Source organism: Gadus chalcogrammus, chromosome 9 (assembly GCF_026213295.1).
Source record: "Gadus chalcogrammus isolate NIFS_2021 chromosome 9, NIFS_Gcha_1.0, whole genome shotgun sequence".
NCBI classification, from domain to species: Eukaryota; Metazoa; Chordata; class Actinopteri; order Gadiformes; family Gadidae; genus Gadus; species Gadus chalcogrammus.
Window position 1 is genome coordinate 18,500,381 of NC_079420.1, and position 21,021 is coordinate 18,521,401.

Genomic DNA, 21,021 nt, shown 5'->3' on the forward strand with positions numbered 1-21,021 from the left:
GGGTCGTTCCTCTTCCATCGGATCTCCTCACCTTTCTTCATTTTTTCCTTCCCTAGCCCACGACGTTTGTGAGCAGGTCGTGGTGACGCTGTGTGTGGTGCGGCCCGACGGACAGGTGGCCCCCCGGGCACAGCAGCACTTCTGCTACGTACAGGTGGGTTAGCTCGGTGCAACGTGAACGACATGTAGAAAGGATGCATGTAACATGCATATTGATACAAACACCTCTATTCACAGTGGCCATTGTACCAGTGCGTGGGTAGTAGAATAAACTAGTGAAGATGAAGTTGATCTACTGCTAAAAGAGGACCTGTGACGCATAAAAGGAGCAAACCCATAATTAGTTGTATGACACCTATGTTTATCCTACGAGTGACATCTCTGTTAAAAGGGTCCATTAGTAATGAGGATGTAATAACTTCAAAAGTTCATTCAGTTTTTTAGAAATTGACTTCTGAATGCCAGGGGACCAGGTGAATGTTTTAACAAAATGTCCCCTTTCCCTTGGGTAATGTTTCAGGACCTTGCCCTGCATATGGCCCACTTCCTGCTCCACAACGGAGCACCGCAGGGGGTGATGCTGTTGGACGACCAGCAGGTGAGGGTTTGACTGGTGGAAATAAGGCCACAAACGCAACACTTGAGTCAAATACAACTTCACTAAACACAAACGTATGTTCTAATTAGTCTTCAGCGGACTCCTTTCTTTATCCTTTATCCTATCCAAAAATACAGATTTGCTATTTCAATTTCTTTCTTACAACCTACAACGTTTCTATCCCACGAGGACTCTTAAGGGACACGAAAATGCATCGGTGCAGGTCCAATATTCAGTCTAAGCTGCTCATCCATCCTGTGTGACTGGTTTATTGTGATTACCATTGTTGACTACCAGTTCCTCCGTTACCATGTGTACCTCTGCTCATCAGGTTCCACTCAAAGAATGCGAGCGGCTGGACCAGAGTCTTGCGCTGGCCCTGAGACACCTCACCTTGCCCTGCCCCTGGGCGGAGACACCCCAGCAGGGGCTTGGCACCGGCGCGCCCGCTGAAGCGCTTGCCGTTGAACACGCGGATACAAGCGTCGAGGCGAACCTGGACAAACTCGTAATCGTCCACACGGAAACGGGCGTAGACACGGAGACGCACACGAACACGTGCGCAGGCGGGCTCACGCACGCCACGGAGCCCGTGGACCCGCTGGGTGAGAACACGACGGGTCCAGAGAACCGCATAGGTGATTATCATGCCACACTGGCTTCCACCCCTCGTTCTCTGTTTTATGTAACGTGGAGGCTTGGCACGTTAGCGAGGCACCGGCCCGTTCAGCCCTATTTCCTGTCGAGCCTCTCGCTGTAATGATCCCGACGGAGACCCTTTCTCTCGCTCGGGTGGCCGGCATAAGGCTTCTCTCCGTCTTCTTGCTTCCCCGCCCGTGTTCTGTGTTTTCCATCCAGGCGTCCTGTACAGTCAGGGAGGTTAGGTCAACTACGCTAAATACAAACGTTCCCGCTCAGTTCCTGGTTTGGCTCCAGGGCTCCTGCTCTGTTTGTGTGGTCAACTGGAGGAGGTTGGTCGTGGATATTGGCTGGCAGGCCAGCTAGCATGCTAAATGGATGGTCCTTTGTTTTGAAAGAAACTTCGTTCTGTATAGTAATGTGGGCTCATGTCTATTTAAATTAAAAAAGTAAAATAAAAGAAACTACGTGAGAGATAATAGAAAGTGTGATGAAAATACACAAACAAGAAAACACTGTATTCCTTTGACACACATACACATATTAATTATGGAATATTAAATGGGAAGAGTTTTATCTTTCATTAAGTCTTGGTTGTTTGTCTCAGGACTCGTGAAATCGCGGGTACAAATCTGCCGACACAATTTTACCTCACATCTCATACACCCGATGTCAGTTCCCATCTCATCTCCACCAGACACAAGTCAGCTTGTGGCCGACATGCAGACTGTTGCCATGAAGAGAATAAAGGTTCTCTGTGATCCTTGACGAACTCTTGAATCTGCTTATGCTCCTTATGTGTGTCTGTCTTTGTTTGTGCGTGAGTCTGTGGGCGTGTGCCTCCGTCTGACCTCCTGTATTCGTGTTTTCTTTCTATCCTCTTCCCACCCCCTCACTTCTGTAATATTCTATTTGACTATTGCCCCTCATTTCCCCTTTTCGAACCAGAAAAGATTTGAAACTGAAGTGCAATTTCCAAAAACGTTGAGCTTAAAGTCCCTGGTGGCAGGACGATTAGTATCTTGAGGGAATAGCCGTTTATGCAGTAATAGATGAGGTGTCACTGCACAGAAAGCTACTTGTTTGAAAGGATCTGTAAAAGTCTGTATGGTCATAATGGGACGGTTAATTTGCACTTCTTCTTCGTCCCTTTGGTTGCACATATCTACTCACACCAGATGTTGGAGAGTGTGTGGGAGAAGAAAGGTTAGCATTGTCAAATGTTACGAACACAGTGATACAGTTATAGCCCCTTTCCTCTTGTCCTTTAAAGAGGAAGGAAAGGATTGCATAAAAACCTGGTCCTTTTGTGACTGCCGTATCTGATATATGTCGCTCATTTTGCAATGATCTCATGGTTTGAAAGTCATTGTGTTATATACATCCTCCTATGAGCAGTTGAATGTGTTCAGTTGTGGGTCGAGAGGAGAAGGAGGAGGAAGGCTGTTCTAGACTTAATCGCTCTCTCGCTCGCTTGCCGTGACCGCCTCTTAAATGACTAGTTTGACACTCGTAAATAATTAGCATTATGGGATAGTGGCTTACAATGACAGACCACAGGGCTAACGTGATTATCATGATCAACTCTTTCACACACTGCCCAGCAACAAACCCCCTTTCAGGATTATTTTTGTGTCTCCCGTTGCACACGACAAACTGTATTTAAGAAGCATAAGTATAGTCCATTCTGTTATTACTGTGTGCTTCATGTGATTTTTCTACATCCAGACACATTTCTATGTACGTTTATGTGATTGAGCAGTGGTACGACTACGGTGTCCATTAGGGATGTGTCGGTCGCGACTGATTCGTTACAAAGAACGAATCCCGAACGTGAACGACAAGAACCGGTTCCCCAAAACAAGAAGAACTGGTTCTTTGATTCTTTTTTTTTAACATCAACCAAACATATGGTCACGTAAATAAAATATACAAACGAACAGAGCTCCGTCTCCCCGCGACTTATATGATTGAGTCTACAACTTCCTCAAAGATTCAGCCAATGAGAGGTAGCAATGGTGTTGGAATGGCACCTGGGTAAACCAATGACAAGGCGGTATCGTCGAATATGCGCGCTTTCTCTCTCTGACGTATCTTGGGTCATACCATTCGACTCATATATCCCCCTACATTTTTTCGAAAATAGACTTGACCTCCATCTGTTTATTGGATAAACGCATTTCCCAATCCCAGGAGTCTTTGCTCCATTCTACGTCAATTCAAGAACAAAGAACAAACAAGAAATTAAACTGCAGTTCGTATTTTTTATTTATGACATGCAAGTCTGTAATGCCGAACATGAATAATTAAATGTAAAGTCAAAATAATTATAAATGTAAAACCATGACTGAAATATAAGAGAGTAAGCAAGTTGTATAAATATTGGTGGGACGTTAGACTACTATATAGCAGGCATCTCAAAGGCGGGGACTGCGGTCTTGACGGTCCGATCCGGACCAAGACAATTATAAAAAAAAAGTTGTTTATTTTAATTTTTTCAGATGTAATCTGACGTCAAAGAGAATCAAAACGAACGAATCAAATAAACGAACGTTATAGTGAAATGACTGAAAGAACTAGTTCCCGGAAAAGAATCATTTTGCCCATCCTAGTGTCCATAGTACCGTGGCGACTAGGCCTTGTACACGCGAAGAGGGGAGAAAGTACTCTCTGTCGGCTTAATCCCTTAGCAAGCACTCATACACTGCCTCTTGGGGGAGAGAGAGGTAAAGTCTCTGTGGCACATATAGAAAAGGTGAGATATGCTTATCTCTCCCTTGTTCTTTGTCCCCTAGCTGTCTGCATGAGCGGTTGCATTTGTTTGACTTGATAACCGGTCCTCTAATCTACGTTCCTCTGGTAGTACACTGCCTCTGTTCCAGACTGAACTGTGCACTTTTTTTGTATACTTATGTACTAAATCTGTGACGTGCGCACACAAAAAAGAACCCAAAACACCAAGCCTCCCTTCGTGATTTGTGGCCGTCCTGTATCTGCACTTGCTCTTTGGCTCGTACGACATCCCTCATGACTCCCCCGTTCTGCTCCCTCCCCCTCTCCTCCCCCTCTCCCTCCCCCCCGTCCAGATGTCTCCCAGTGGGGGGGCCGTCGGTGGTCAGCCTTGCTCCACTTTGCGGCCAGCCGTGGCCTGAGGAGGGTGGCGTTGTTCCTGCTCCGGCAGCCGGCGGCTAGAGAGTCGCTGAGGCAGCGGGACGCCCAGGGAGACACCCCCGCCAGCCTGGCCCGGAGGAAAGGACACCAGCAGCTGGCCGAGCTCTTCACACGGTCAGTACTCTGGCGAGAGTCTCTCTCTCTCTCTCTCTCGCTCTCGCTCTCGCTCTCTCGCTCGCTCGCTCGCGCGCGCATGCGCGCGCGCATGCGCGCGCGCACGCGGGCGCGCACGCGCGCGTGTGTCTTGTTGGTGGTGGTTTGGGTGAAAGATAATGAAAATGTGTAGCTTTGAAAATGTTCCAGAGCGAACTTTAACCTTGTCCCGAGGAAGAGTGAGTCTTATTTTGAGTAGAATACGGTAGCGGGTGTAACTGTGAATTGGCGTTAAGGCAAAGAAACCAAACTAAAAACAGACTTGTTGTTGTTTTCCACACATCTTCAACGGGTTCCAATTAGAGAGCCTGTGTTAGATACCTAGTGATGGAGTGCTTTTACATGTTTCAGTGTCTGTGACAATTGTCAGCCCCTGTGTAAAGGAGTGGTTCTCGTATACGTGGGTATGCAATAAACACCTTGACTGAGATGCATTTTTATCACACTATTTTGAATTTGACGACTGTATCTTGCAGAAAGATCGGTATTTATTGTACTGCGTATGGCATTTTTTTTATTGCTTTTCCCCTTAAAAAAGTGTGTTCCCCTGAAGCTACTGAAACGGGGGAATGTGAGAAGCACTAATAATGTTGTGAAAGCATTGGGAAAAACTGATCCCCATCCCATTATCACAGCTGATCCCGTGCACGTCGAGTGGTTTATTTCAGCTGCTAGATGTCTACTCAAAGCTGTCAACTCTGCCAAAGGTTCTTGCCTATCAACGTCTCTGCCGTGTGTCAGGTCCATTACCTGTGCCATGCATTCTTGAAGAATGTGACTGTCACATTTATTTTTGAAGCCCTCTTCCCCAGATTGCCGCACATTTTGCCAGCCCTTGCCAAAGTGTGGCCTGGTGCACCTCTGTGGACGCACCGGGACTGGCTCCAGCCTGCTATCATTGAGTAGCTCATGAGAGCTGCGGGCGGGAGACGCTGGAGGGAGGTGCAGAGGGATCACATTAACCTTTTTAATAGCAGTCCCCTGATTGGCCCACGTTTTGCAGACCTTGCCAAAGTGGAGCTCTAGGGCAATTGCCTTGATCACCTGTACGGACACTACGGCGCTGTTCGAGTGCCCAAAGTGTCGCCTAATTTCAGCAACCAAATGAAGCCCCACTTCCATTGAAGCCCTGAGCACACAGAGCACACATTTGGTTTATATTTGTAGCGCTGCCCAAAAGATTAATAAGAATATAATTCGTTTTTTTGTTTTACGAGCAGAGCACATGATGCAGTAATGTAGCGGGATAATATATTTTTGGCTCACTTCCTATTGGACCTGGTCTGTCTTGGACGTGGAAATCCCAAAACATAATTTTGTATCCGTCCCGACATGGCCGTGTGATTTGGGCTTTAGGCTTTACTCCTGCAAAGCAGCCCGACTGCTATTTTGTTAATCCATGTGCAAAGACGTGTGTCTCATGTTATTTCAGTGACTGGATCCTTTCTTTTCAGCCACCAAGATGGATTGCTGTGTCTGACATGTCATGGGAAAATATCTGATTTATGAACAGTCAATTTGTCTCTTTTCTCATCTCCTTCAACTGAAGCTTTTATTTGTCCGGGTATGGCTGTTTATTAGGGTTGCAAAGGGGTGGCACTTTCCGGTAAATTACCATGGGAAGTTAAGCTTGGGAATTTTGGAAACATAAAATCTGAAAACGATGGGAATTAACTAGGAATTTAGGGTCATTTAATCGATCTGTATCATATCCAAGACAGACACACCCTGCAAAATAACACTATAAAAACTTGAAAACATAAACATAGATTTATTTGTAAGTAGAACTTTAACAAGTTCTAATTATTTTATTCTTTCATTGAAGAACGAAAACATGAATTTTGAGTTGAATATGCTCTGGGCTCAAAGGTGTGGTCCAGGGTTCTAGAAGTCATCAGTGCACGACGTGTGATGGAGGAGGCACCGTGCATGTAGGGGGCGTGGTCTCAATAGCCCTGCATTAAGCAGGGTGCTAGCGTGATTGAGGAATAGCAAAGATATTCAAGTTTACTTGCATGAAATCTGATTGTGTTAGTCAAGAATCGATAATGCTAAAACATATTTTGCCCAACTTTATTTAAGTCCCCTGTTAAGAGCCAACCTTCAATTTTGGAAATTCCTGTTTATTCCCATACATTTCCGTTAATTCCCATAAATTCCTGTTAATTCCCATGGAAAGTTTCCCTTTCCAACTTTGAAAATTCCCGGAATTTTTGCAAGCCTACTGTTTATTGACTACTATTCAGTCTTGGGCATTTGAATTACTGCTGCAGTTGATATCTTCCGTGAATGTGCGTGTTCAGTGTTGCTTTTGAAACAAAATCGCAAATGCCCAGCAGAAATGGATAGAATGTTTATAGTGCCATTTGTTTGTCAGTGAGTGTTAAATTCCAGAAAATATCCTGATTAATTAATGCTGGGCTGGACAAAAAACAACCATCATATTACCTCCATCACCCCAGACGTCTACAACATCCAATATGCATTGAACCTCTTCCCAGCGTTCCAATGGCTACACCAACCTCTTCAAGAACCTCTTAAGATAACCTGTTTACCCTCCCTCCACTCTCTGTTGGAGAAGTTCAAATCATCGGTTTGAACTTCCCAATCTCTGGACGATCAGGCAGTCAGAACCGATAACGGACCGCATCTTATAACAGACTAATAATAACAAACCGCATCTGTGACAGGATGAATCTACCTTTAACATGGAGCATCTCAGAGATCCTCGTCTGACTGATTTTGAGTTACCTTTCCCACACATTTACACATTAACACTATCATACCATCCAATATTTTTGTTACCTACAAAGACGCCATTCTTCTGCCAGAGAGTCTCATCCTAGTGATTACCCTGCCACACCAAATTACACGTTGTCAACCGCTTTTAGTTTTGAAGTCGTTTTGAAGTACGTGCACGTGCTGTCGACACAAGGAGGCCACTGTTATCTTAATGAGGCGTCCGCCAAGGCCCCCTCAGAGGGAGCCCAGATGAGGTTCCATGTAACGACACCCTCTGACAGCGCATTGTACCGCTGAAATATCAATATATCTGTCAATATACCACCACGAGACCTTGGGGGAGAGTGTTGGAGGAGAAGAACAACACTGAGGCTTGTGGGGCAGGCGCAGGGGACCGGACACTGATGCAGAGATTTTTGGTCATGTGTTTTAATAAGCAATGGCATCGATGGCTTCGTGCTTGTAGCAGACTAGGCTGGAACCACATCGGGCTTGCTTTAAGTCATTCACTGCATCTAGATTATCCTTTGACCTGTTCAGTCTCCACAAGGAAACCTTTCAGTGCAAATTTTGTGTATAGAGATATAGATAGATAGATAGATATAATATAGAAAGATATTTAGACTTTAGGGTTCACACCCAACAGTCCTCCATTGTAATTCACCAAGGGAGCACCCTTCCATGACACTAGACCAGAGGAATGACTACAACTTTGTGGTGATGTGCGTGCCTGCGTCTCACCACCTCCACTAATCCAGTAGTAGAAGCAGTGAGTCAACTCCAGATACACTAGGGATTATGTAGTCCAAGCAGCCTACAACTGCTGGCCCTGTTTTCCTTTGTGTATTCTCTCTCTCTCTCTCTCTCTCTGTCTCTTTTCTCTCCATTTACATTCTACCACTCCTCTTCCCTTCCTCCACCATTCGGTCAAACCCACTTCCCCTCATAGTCCCGTGGTCTCTGCCCAGTGTGAATTCTGTCCACTGCTGGTGGCTTTATGCTGAGTCAAGGAACGCTGCGAGGGAACATAGCAGGTGGATTGTAAGGGTTCTGTAACGGCTTGGAGCAGCACGCCGGCTTCCCCTTCACAGCACACAGTGTGGAGAAGTACCCTGAACGATCCGTGGCCCAAAGATGCTATTTAATTGCAGCTGTTTATATGAGAGGGTGGGGGGGGGGGGGGAGAGAGCTTATCTGGCAACAAGCAGAGTGACAGACACACAAAGAAAGACAAGGATGTCTGCGGGTGTGATTCATTGGGAGATCCCAAAATAGGATCCCAAGTACCATTTTGTTTTTTTCTGAACAGACCACACACAGTGGCTCGCTCGCTCATTCGCTCCCTATCTGTCTTCCTCCCTCTCTCCCTCTCTCTCTCTCTCTCTCTCTCTCTCGCTCTCCCCCTCTCTCTCCCCCTACTTCCCATTACCTCACTTACCCGATGCAGCTCTACCGGTGTGGCTTTGCACTTGTAGCCCTTCAACGCTGTCAAAACAGCCAGAGCAGTACAGGAAAGCACAGCCAGTACCCGGCCATCACTTCATTATTTTCCATTCTGCACCTCCTGTGTGTGTGCGCTGCTGTTTCTATCTGCTGCATTCCAATCCTCTGATAATATAGTTCTTGGTTGTTTCCAAATAGAAGCTATCACGGAAATATTAAATGAAATATTGAATCCGTTCAGGTTCTGCCCCATTACCGTGTGCGTCTGTGCATGCCTTCTCATGCGGTTTAACGACACACGGCAGTAGAAGGCCCCATGTCAGGCCATTCTTTATTCATGACATTTGGTGTGTTGATTTTACCCTATTTCCCAGAGTTTGCAATCCTGGCAAACCAAACTGCAGACTTAAGTCAATAGTTACATGAGGTTAGACCTGTTTCAGACAAAACCACATTTTGTGACATAAGGACATCGGATGAATTCATGTCTCACAACCGGATTGTGACTAGCTACAGTTTCCCACTTGGAGGCCGCCACCGAATGCAAAGCAACACGTGCTAAAAGGCTGTGCTCTGATTGGCTGCCTGCAGGCCCAAGTGTGTTGTCAGTTGATGTTGATGGACGGCTCTGTTGATCCTAGCTCAGGGTGGGAGCAGATTGAGGAGGGAGCGGCCGTGGTGTGACTCACTGGATATCATGCAACCTGTGTGTGTGTGTGTGTGTGTGTGTGTGTGTGTGTGCGCAGCTCAGGATTACCGTGTTGCCGTGTGGTTTCGTCCTGCAAGAGTCTGCTGCGGCCTACGTGTTATCTTTTTTTTCGCGTGGGTTGACGATTGATGGGTTGATATTCCCCCAATGAATATTATGACGTAAATATAATGGTGTGAGAAGAGAGGGAGCAAGAGGAAACCACCAAAGTGCACAAAATGCACAAAGTGCTGATATGTGTGCATGCAAGCTCTAAGTTTGGTGTGAATGTTGTCATTCACACCTAATCCCCCCCCCCCCCCCCAGAGCCCTCCACTGATCTGCCTCCTCCTCCTTCTTCATTTGGCGTTCGTAGGTGCGAGACGTCGGCAGAAGACATTCAGGAGGGCTCCGAGGGCTGGCTCCAGGTTTACCCAGAGGGCGGAGCGCTGCAGTGTCACCCGGGCCTGGGCACCCACACCCTTACGCTCCCTGCTCGCCAGGTGAAGGAGAGCGAGGAGGTAGAGAGGGGAGACGGGCAGAGGAGGGAAAGCCGTTTGCTGAAGGGCGAGGTGGAAGAGCTGAGGAGACTGGTCCAGATACACAGAGAGCAGAAGGTGAGTGCCAGACACAGCCGCTACCTTCCCGCTTGTGTTCCATGCAGCATCTCTTATAAATGCGCACTGTACTTTTGTTTGTACTGTGAAAATGCAATACTGTTAATGGCTGAAAAAGCACCGATTAAATTATTTTAATATCTCCTTTTATATACATTTTAGTGTTGCACAGTGTAAGGTGTGTTAGTAGTTTTCATTTTATTTCTCTTTTTAAAATGTATATTTAATTTTTATGCATCCTTAATCATGTGGTGCCGTATAATGAACGACTAGACTAGAATGAGTGTTAACGCTGACATACTTCCGGATAGATAGTCCATGGTGGAGTATCAATTGAGTTAAAGTATTGCTAAACGGGCAGTAGACACTCAATAACATTGATTATTTTTATGTGATCAATAGACATTACTGAACACTCCGCTACCTAGAATCTTTGCACTCTACTTGGATGGTCAACATTTTTGACATGCAGCTGTTTACCTATAGACAGGCCCTGTTAACTCAATGGCATACTGTTAGGTCTCCGGTTTAATATTGATGCTAATCATGTGATACTTATCCTAAACGACACTTGCTACTCAATATAATATAATGTGATTTCTATTGATATACAACTGAAATGCAGGTGAAGCTTATGAAAAAATGAAGAAATTATGTTAATAGCAGCTACCAAATCTCAGCAGATAGATAGCTTACCAGGTAGATGACTTGACATGTTTGATGATAATAAATAAACAAATAATCTGATTGTCAACGGTGGTCTACCGAGGTTAAGTGTTGCTCATAAGGCTTTATTGCTTTGATTGAATGTCAAGGCAATGCGGCCCATGTTGCCCTGGTGTTATTACCGGTCAATGTGTAGTGTCACAAGAGCCGAGGCATTACAGGGTTGCGCTTTGCCTAAAATTTCAATATGATTTATAGGCCTGGTCGTATGTGTCAGAAATGTGATGACCCATTTCACGATTAGTGATGATTAATTAGGTATTTGAGGTTTGTTTCCTTGTGACCTGCATGGGTAGTTCTGTCTTAATGCATGCCTGTTAGTCAATGAAGCAGTGAGGCTAAACTGGTTTGCACACTTGAGCAGCTGGTTAGCTATACTCTCACTTCTTCTCCCCAGGTTTCACTGTAGCTTTCTCAAAATAATGCCTATTGGCAATGTACTGTCCTTTTGAAATACATATCCATGAGCCAATTGTGACGACATGCACTTGGTGGGTGTATCACAACATGTAGGACTAAAGGGTAGGACAAAACTATCGATGCATTGGTCGAGAGTAATGCCCCTAGGTTAACCTATTTGTAGATCAGCCCCTTCATTCAGTAGTTTGACTATCAATCATCTGCAGAGTGTTGGTGTGTATGTCTGTCTGTCTGCCTTTCTTTCTGTGAATACTATACTTTTTTTTTACTTGCTTTATAGAGTAGGGGACAAGTTCTAATAAAAATACATGAAAAACACCAAGTATCCACCAGCAAAATTAACTTTTATTTTCATTTATTTATTTATTTGTATTCATTTTTTTATTTCAGGGAAAATTGGATTTCTGTGATTCCAGTTCCCCGATTACCTGGTTCAACCCATCTCCCCTTTGGTCATGGACTATGCAGCCCTGCTGGTAGGGCGTGTCCTAAATCCAATGGCCAATCAGAGAGACAGGAGCCTGCACAGCCGGCTGTAGAAGCCCCGGAAAAGTGCTGCAAAGCAACAGAAATGCAGGCAAGCGATTGTGGTTTCACTGTTGCAGACATTGCTCCTTGCAACACCGAAAGTCCCCGTCCTAATCAGGAAGAGAAGGCAGCAGGCGGGGCCAGTCCTGTGGTCGGACGCCAACCGACCCGCAGCAGAAAAAACAGAAAAAGGACATCAAAAAGTAGAGGAAATGACAAAAGTGCCACACGGACTCCAGAGAAAGCTATAAACAACCCTTCAGAGACAACGGGAAGTAACTCTGAGTTGAACATCGTTTTGCCCAAAGAACTCTTTGGAGAGGGGAAATCCACAAGTTCCTCAGAACCAGCGAGGACTCCATTTCCCATAGTGCCTCTGTCTGGGACTGTGTGCGATGCAGGGCAGGTTGTCGTGACTACCAGCGTAGCAGAAAAACAGGAAGACGGGAACTCGGAACTTTGCCTCGAGACTTCTGCTAGAGCGACGAAGAGAGAAGACTTGTCAGCAAAGCAGACAAACCAGAATCATCGGACAAGCAACATATGTGCCACGGCTAAATGGAACCTACCCTCTGAAGGCAACCCGGCAAGAAAAGGTAGACCATTGTCAGCTGGTGGTTGAAAATCTTTTATTTTGTTATTTAATATATTGATGGATTGCAAGGTTTACTTCACAAATGCTGTATTTGCAAATACTTTGTGTCTATATTATCTGGCAAACTTTCTTTGCTTAGATAATTTAACAGCAGTCGCCACAATATAGCTAAGCTAACCATCCAGAGTCACCCGATACTTATTGTTCAGTATACCTTGACCCCATCTTCCTTTTTTTTGTCTATGAACTTAAAGTCCAACCTAATGACACTTGTTTTTGTCCCATCAGGGAGCATGGGCCAAGGGCAATCGCTGAACTCGGAGGATAACCCAGGGGAACCTACCGGGACCGACCCGGTGGACCAGAGCCCTGGCCTCGGTCAGAGGGACGGCCCTGATTCGCCCGGGCCCTTACCCCGCCGAATGCTGTGGCGCGACGGGGGCTGGACTGCGGCCATGGGCTGGTCCACCGAACAGGGTCCGGAAACGCCCGCCAACACGGTCTGGTACCAGGACGAAAGCCCGGCGCGCTCACCAACCGAGGGGGCTGCGCTGCCCTCTCATGGGAAAGAAGCCCTTGCCCATACTACTTGGTATGGGGAGAACATGGCCGAGAATCGGACCCTCGCGTCACTCGCATCAGTCCATGGACACCTAGAAGAATCAGAGCAAAAGGAGAGCGCCTTAAGTCAGCCCCGAGCCTCTGTGGTCTGTAGTGCCGGGGACTCACTGGAACATGACCCTTGTTTTCAAGTGTCTGTGTCAGCCCTGAGTCAGGTTGGAGATCCTGGAGCAAAGCCAGCGCAGTCACATGTTCCTGGCGCACAAAGACAGGAAGCCTCCGGAAAACAGCGGGACCAGGGAGGAAGAGGGGACGGGGAGGTGGGGAGGAAGGAGCGAGGGGCAGACGGAGGAGCGCACGGCGGTGACGACAGGCGGAGGGCCAACAGCGAGGAGAGCATCGAGCGGGAGGAGGAGGGAGCCGAAGAGACGGCAGACAAGGGCAGGAAGAAAAGGAGGCGAAAGAGGGGCCGGAGGGGTGCGGCCGAAGCCAAACTTAGCTCCAGCTCTAGCACAGAGTCCCACGTCCTGATGGATACGCTGGCCGAGGCAGGAGCACTGTCGCAGAGCCACAGCCCGACGGCCGAAACGCAGGCGGAGATACGGGCACCACCAGACCGGGAGCGAGACCCAAAGGCACAGGGTAGTGGAGCGGCTCTTGGGGGTGATCCGCCCAGTGCCGAGAGACTTGTAGCCACAGAGACGCGGCCAGTAGCCCAGGCTGTGGCAGGAAGGGCTGCCTCCCAGCCTCCCTGCCCCAGTGAGTCAGTCCTGAGGGAGGAAGTGGACGCTGGCACCATGCGCCTGCCCAGCCAGACGGGGGATAAGAGCATGGACTGTAGCAAACCCATTGTTGCCCTATCAGATACCGACTCTCATAGTCCTGGACCTAGCCTCGCTCGGAGCGACAGTGGATCAAAGGAAGTTCGGACAATTGTACATATGGAGAGACCAGACCTTCCTGAATTACCGTATTTTACAGAGCCAGTGGAGTGGGACATTTCTGTCCAACCTGTGGAATTTAAAAGCCAAGCTGAAAAAATTGAAGCAACAGTAAGTGATTTGGATGTAGATGTCGATGATGTAGTTCCAACCGAACTTGATTATGGACATTCAGACACCACAGAAACAAAAGGAGCCTTTGACGCTGTGCTATTGTCTGAGCAAAACGCAGAGCCTGCCGCAGCGATGGAACTCAACAACTGTTCAAATGTGGAGGCTCTTGAAATTAAACCCAACTCTGTGGATCGATCCGTTGGTCAACTTCCTCAATGTGTGACGACGATCGAACCTGCGAACCCCACTGAGGTTGAAAGGCTTTTGGACTCAGAGACCACAGAGACAAGCACATGCATGGCAGCCATACAACACGAAGGAGCCCCCCCTGTGGAACCGCCACAACAAGGGGAGGAGGGGGCAGCGGATGTTTCCTCACTTAAAACACAGGAAGGAACTGCAGACGGAACTGTAACGGCTGATTTGGGGCATTGTTTTGGACACGTTGGGCCGCCCCAAGATGGGCCAAGCGAGGACAAACCGAGCAAGGTAAAGGGAAGCGAGGTGAGGGGGGGCCGTGAGGAAATGCGAGAGGCTTGTATTATGGAGCGGCACAGCGACGAGGTAGTTGTGGCCGCCAGTGCAAAGAGCTGTATGTGGAACAAAGAAGAAAGAAAAGGGGAAGAGGTGATCGAGAGCAGTGCTGAAGTGCATGACAATGTTGAGAATGAGAACAGCAGGGAGGCAGAGAATAGGTGCATGGATGGAGAGGATAATCTTCGCTACAATGAGGAGCTAGCAGCGACAGCGGTTGCTGTTGTTAGCGTGGCCATAGCATCGGCGCTTGCTAAAATAGAGCTGAGCAAACTAACAGAGGCAGAATGGTCCAAAGAGTCATCTCAAACAGGCCAGACTCCTATTCAGGCCTCATCGGTGCTCAGCAGTGAACACAAGCTGCCCCTCGACACCACAGTTCAAGTGTCGGTGTGTGTTAGCCAGCTCACAAACGATTTACAAGCAGAGCTAGCCTCCACGCCAACGACCAGCAAAAGCCATGCTTGTCATGAACTGTCTGATACGGACGATTATTGTCCATCGGATGAAAAAGTATCAGCCGATGAAGAATATCAAGAGAAAAAAGTAGCAGAGCCACAAGACGTGGAACGCATTTTAATGAGTAACCAGTCAGTTCCAGAAGCAGGTGTCATTCTTGAGGAGTCCCCAGAGGCAAACATCATAAACACAGAACTAGTTATATCAGAAGCCATATCCATACAAAACTTCTGCTTGGATTTAAGTCACGATCTGACTATAAAAGCATCTAGCCTAGCAGAGGCTGACACAAAAACGTACAGAGATTTGAATGAAGCACTTGCAGCCCAGCCTGCTAGCCCAATCAATGCTCTGACTGAAGGCCAGCTCTGTCAGGACAATCAAGTGCCTTGCCCTGTCATTGACACAGGGCAGGGCAACGGCAAGCAATTGGACTGGTTTGACTCAAACGCCACCGAAAATCCCGGACTCAAAGAGTGTGCTGATGACTCACCCGGAGAACTCGATTGCTTCTTGTCTGAAGAGCTGTTGGGTATCAGGCTGAACCCAGGGCACGGTGCCAAAACCCCCCTGGTTGCACACGTTCTAGTAAATGAGTCTGGTGAAGCCGGTAAATCACAAGGAACATCGAAAGCTGTGGCTGCCATTGAGCCTGCTAGTGAGGCCTGTGTGACAGGCCAGGAAGGCACTGTAGTGTTTGTGTGTGAGGAGGGTGAAGGCGAGATCCACCAAGATGGTTCAGCTGGGGGTCAAAGGTTGCCTTTGGAGTCTGAAGTGTGTAGCAGCGGTGTTCCACCCTCTGAAATCCAGAGCAAGAACTCGTACATGGGTGCTGTTTCCTCTGACGACGAGGAATATTCTATGCCCGCTTGCGAAGTGATTCTCCCTGTCAATCCGGACCACTCACTTTCTGGTACCTGCTCTGGTACGGCCCACTTAAGCCCCCTGTCGAAGGAATCCACCAGCCCTGTGACTCCTGACGATGGTACGACCCAACCATTGGCAGATATGTTTGTTTTGACCACCCCTATGGAGTTTCAAAGTAGCAGCCTCCAGCATCCAGGGGATCACAGTGCTGTTATGTATGATGGAGATGGTATGTTCCAAGACCAGGGGGGGCACGTGGGTTATTTGGATACAGTCGATGGATGCAAGGACCAGGAAAGAACAAGTGACGGGGAGGAGACACAGAGGATTATGGTCACAACTCCAGACGCCTCCAGAACTCAAGGTAAATTACTATTTTTTTTTCTTCAGATCGTTGTCTTAAGGGGTTACACGTAGGATTTGTGCGTGCATAAATTGCTTGAAATTGCCAATATATGAGCAGGGTCTAATTTTCTTCCCCCACAATCTCGGTTGCATGGTTCAGCTTGGCAGGTCATTGTTGAAGTCTAAGCATTGGTAATTGCAAAAATGTCTCTTCTTTCACAACTATGTCATTTGTAAAATGTTTATTTTTGAGCATAATTAAACTTAGTTTATGCTTGTTATTGTCTCAACCCATGGAGCTCACACCTAAGTGCACTGAATGCACGAGCTTGAGCATAATTGCGGTTCACTAACCGGCCAAAGTTGCCAGTATTAAGAAGGAATTCTGATTCTTACACATATTACCTTTAAGTATTGAGACCCTTGATTACCTTGAGTAGTTGAGGGTTCAAACCGTAGGCAAGCTTTGCATTCTTCCTTTCTTGTCTTTGACTCTCCTTTAGTTTTTTCTCTTTCTCCAAAGTAATATTTTCATTTATATAAAGGTCATATTTATAATGCTTTAAGCGTAGATCAGCTATAAAATGGGTATGCACGGTAAAGTTTGTCTGTATAAAATTTCTCGCTCTTTGAATTTACAGTACGTCCCCTCTCTGAGGTTCAGAGGACAGGGGCGTGTGTCTTTGGTGTAGTCCCAGCTGCCTTGAGGGGTCTGTGGTAGAATGCGTATAGGGAAGCTGTGGGGGATGGAATATTGTGGAAACAACTGGGAAGGGCTGTGTGTGTCTGTCAGTCAGTTTCCCCAGCTCCCCTGTTTGTGTGGGAGTGTGGTATCTAAGCAACCTGATGAGGTCATCTGACCTCTACAGTCGATGGCAAAAGTAGAGTCCGGCTGAGAAGTGCCCATTGTGAGTATCAGAGTGTGTGACTGTCTGATAGAAAGTCAATGAATAAGCTAATCTTATTTTTTTCTCAATATGTAATCAGTGTGGGAGTATTTGAGTGTGCCAGTTTGTGTGATGTTCAGGGTTCTTCACTTTTGGTTTATTTATAAAAGATGACTTCATTGCAATGGTAGCATTTTTTTCTGAATCATCTCTCATGTTAAATATTATCCAGGGATGGTCTTCTAGAATGATAAAACGGCCACTTGTGTGGGCTCAGTAATGAATGTTTGCTCAGCTTTGTGCTAGCTTCATTTCAAAGTTTTGTAGCAGGAAGCTGCTTAGCTGTTTGTTCTGTGTGCAACAGAAGTTCCTGATAAACAACTTCAAACAATGTCTGTATGACTCAAAACACAGACCAGAAATTAATATCACAAGGAGAAATGTCATGAGGGATAAGTGTGGGAGGGTCTGTTTCCTTAGGAAACGGGCTAGTAGTTGGCACCTTGACCTGCTTTGTCGGCTGGTTGAGTCACAGCTGTAATGCCCCTTTTATCTTATCTCCTCAGAAAACAAGTAGGCTAATTATACAATTCCTATGTTTCATGCGCAAAGAGGCTGATTGAACAGTTGGTAGCATATTTTCATATTCATCGCAAAATTATATATACGGTACAATATATATAATAAATATATATATAAATGCTAGCATACTAAATATTCTCCTTGCAAGATTTTAGTGTGTCAGTTTTAGCCTCTTTCCCACATAGTTCCCGGTACATTACTGGGATAACCATTCAGTTACGTTCTGGATCTTTTCTGCCTTGCGCCCTTTCAGCCAAGGCATAGCAATGCCTGCATAGACTGGCGAACGGAAAGTCCAGCAGAGGGTGGAAATGCAACACTTATCAATGCCTGCCGCCGCCATAAAACTCGTGACTGAGAGTAGCTCCCTTATTTTGGCATCTGTAAAGTTTCAAGCCATTCATGAAAAAAGATAATGTATTAATAATCGGGATAACATTAATCCAATCACCCAAGAAGCAGTGGCACATTTAGATAAGAAGCAGCAGATTATAATACATAATCAACGGAGTCTTGTGATTGGTTCGTCAGACTAATGTATTCCTTCACCTGCCCCTCACAGCGATGTTACTGCTTTCATTCACAACACTGCCGTACCGGCAGTTTTTCGGAAATGTCCATACTAAATCTTAAGCGGGGAATTGGCAGTGCAGATTTAGCGGAATATCAACCCTATCGACCTCTTCTCCCGGTCACACATGACCCCATGCAGGAATGGTTCCTGAACATTGCAGCGAAAGACATGCATGTGCATGCATGTGTGAAAGGGGCTCATGTCCGCCTGTGATGCATACAGGGAGAGCACATGGTGTAGGCTTAACTTTATGGAATGACATATCAGCACATATACTGTGTGTGTCTGTGTGTGTGCACTTGAAGGCAGCTGTTTGCAGAGTTTTTTCCCTTTTCTCACAGGGGAAGAAAAGATGTCTTTTGATTTTGAAATCGATAATGGGCACAGGACATTCTTTTCGTGAATAGTTTCAGGATGTTATCCTGGTATCTGATCTCCTATTTTCTTTATAAACGTTTTAAATGAGGTTAGTGGATATATTGGTCTTTTATTGGTTCGAGGTTGTTTTGATGAAGTTATTTTGTCATCGTAGATTAGGCTGATGATGAACATCCTGGAGGTTTTCATTTTGAAAACATTACTTTGATAAACTCGCATAGAAGTTTTCTCTATTCAGAGGTTTAGGGTTGGTTCCGTCATACAACCACAAGCCTCCTGTCTCATCTCTTCGGGTGAGGAACCCGTGGGAACCTGACAAAATTCAGAAAAAAGGCTATGGAGGTCAAAATATGTTTCCAAAGTGTTGCCATTTTGATTTTGGTTCTGAAAATGAAATAAAAAATGCCATTCGCTTTATCTATAAATATGTTCTTATTTATTTTAACTTTGATCTCTATCTTTCCTTCAGTGAGGGAAGCCTTGCAGGAAGAACAGCCCCCCGAGACGATCTCAGAGGGCGCCCTCCATCCTGAGGTGAGTTCATTCTGGGAGCCCTGACTGCCCTGTGGTACACCGATTCTGATTAATGTGGGCCGTTTCTTTCGAGCCCAGCCCGGGGACCTAAGGTTGTGCCTCAGGTTGCGTTCAAACTCATCCATCATTCCCTTTATTTCTTTAAAGGGTTTTTAAAAATAACCCATACTGACCTGTGTGTGTGTGTGTGTGTGTGTGTGTGTGTGTGTGTGTGTGTGTGTGTGTGTGTGTGTGTGTGTGTGTGTGTGTGTGTGTGTGTGTGTGTGTGTGTGTGTGTGTGTGTGTGTGTGTGAACTTACTAACAATTTGTATAGCAAAGTAGTGGATTCTGTAGTGGAAAATGATCATCTTTGTCGTTAATAAAGTTGCAGTTATCAAACATTAAAGTACAGACAACTATCAAAGGCTTAGGCTTGTATTAATCAGAGGATGGCCTGAAAGCACCTGTGTGTTAGTGTGCACATGTGTCTTTCATGGGATTATCTTTGCGATTGCTGGCAAATCAGACAACATCAGTTAAATCCTGGTGCAGCTTGGTTCAGGCCAAGCCCGGCCGTAGGCTGGAGGCACATGATCGGGTCCACCGATGAGGCCCTGTGCAAAACGCTCTTTAGGGGCCCTGAATGACGCACTTGTCAAGACGCTCTGCAGTCTGGGGTCATCGAATAAATTATGGGAATCTCTGGACCCCCGTGTGTGTGTGTGTGTGTGTGTGTGTGTGTGTGTGTGTGTGTGTGTGTGTGTGTGTGTGTGTGTGTGTGTGTGTGTGTGTGTGTGTGTGTGTGTGTGTGTGTGTGTGTGTGTGTGCGTGCGTGCGTGCGTGCGTGCGTGCGTGCGTGCGTGCGTGCGTGCGTGTGATGCGACTCTTTTTGCTGAAGGATATCATGCTAAATGTCTGGGAGGTTTAGAAGAGAAAGATGGTGAAGTGAATAGATTAGGGTATTTGACTCCCAGCAGAAAGGTTCAACTAAACTGAATAAATTACATTATTCTGTGCTAAATTGTAACTGGCCAGTAAACTAGAATTGAGAGAATAGTGTGCAGCTAGATTTTCCCTTTGCTGTCAAATATATTGGTATTTGTCGATTTTCTGTCTAGCAGAACACCTAAATCATGGATTATTCTGGATTTCAGTAGCTTCTGATTGTATGTTTCTGTTTTAGTCCTTAAGGTTGTGTGAAAGTGTTGTAGCAGCCGATAGATTTTAATTCCATTCCTTCGTTTAGTATGGTTAAGGTTTAACTGAGGCTGCCTGGTTTCATACCAGTTTTACCAACCCTAAGGTGCTTAATCCTCAATTAATGTTTAATTTAGACCAATAGCCTGGCATGAACTGAGAGAAGGAGTGAGTACGTCTCAGTTTCTATGTCTCCCCCAAGTGCTATGATCTAAATACAGGCCGAGGACAGACAGGAGTACCGAGCCTTCAGACAAATGAATAGATACATGTTGTTGATGTTGTGGTTTTTCGTTGCTGATTAAACGTTTGCCGTCCTTTACTGCCCACTAGTGTTTAATGACGGGATAACTGCTTCCAAATGAATGCGCTCTGTGCGCATGTGTGCTCCCGCCCTCCTTTTTCATTCGCCCTCTCCCAACTAAATCACGCCCCCGTGTTGGAACCCCCTCCCTGCATCATGGACACAACTGGAAGGTGTGCACAGCTGTAACCATGGGGACAGCTGTGTTTGTGTGGTGCTGATTGGTTGCAGATGGAGTTGCTTATTTCCACTCATTGGCCGCACGTGACGGCTGTGTTCTGAGGGACAAAACCCCTCTGCACTTTTTTTGACTAGAGAATTTTTGGTTAGACCAAAGCAACTACAATGACGGATGTAGCAACTCCTCCAAGTTAAACCTTCATTCTTAAAGAACGGTTTTAACAACCACAAAGTATCACAGCAACAAGCCTACCACTAATAATA

At 46.2% G+C, this 21,021-nt stretch overlaps 2 protein-coding genes across 7 annotated transcripts in view; both read left to right on the plus strand.

Annotated features, from left to right (window-relative positions):
* The window catches only part of si:dkey-172h23.2 (uncharacterized protein LOC393772 homolog), a 29,183-nt gene extending 17,413 nt beyond the window's left edge, over positions 1-11,770 (plus strand). The window contains exons 4-9 of one of the 2 annotated variants that reach the window (XM_056598906.1): positions 57-154; positions 521-598; positions 930-1,236; positions 4,324-4,522; positions 9,811-10,051; positions 11,588-11,770. In XM_056598906.1, coding sequence (XP_056454881.1) covers positions 57-154; positions 521-598; positions 930-1,236; positions 4,324-4,522; positions 9,811-10,051; positions 11,588-11,677 — 1,013 coding nt within the window. In that variant the 3' untranslated portion in view covers positions 11,678-11,770. The remainder of the gene's footprint in view (positions 1-56; positions 155-520; positions 599-929; positions 1,237-4,323; positions 4,523-9,810; positions 10,052-11,587) is intronic. The other variant, XM_056598907.1, reaches the window with a different exon arrangement.
* Positions 11,684-21,021, plus strand: part of LOC130389223 (A-kinase anchor protein 13-like) — a 54,988-nt gene continuing 45,650 nt past the window's right edge. For all 5 annotated transcript variants that reach the window (XM_056598903.1, XM_056598900.1, XM_056598902.1 and 2 more), the window contains exons 1-3: positions 11,684-12,321; positions 12,609-16,160; positions 19,032-19,096. In XM_056598903.1, coding sequence (XP_056454878.1) covers positions 11,769-12,321; positions 12,609-16,160; positions 19,032-19,096 — 4,170 coding nt within the window. In that variant the 5' untranslated portion in view covers positions 11,684-11,768. The remainder of the gene's footprint in view (positions 12,322-12,608; positions 16,161-19,031; positions 19,097-21,021) is intronic.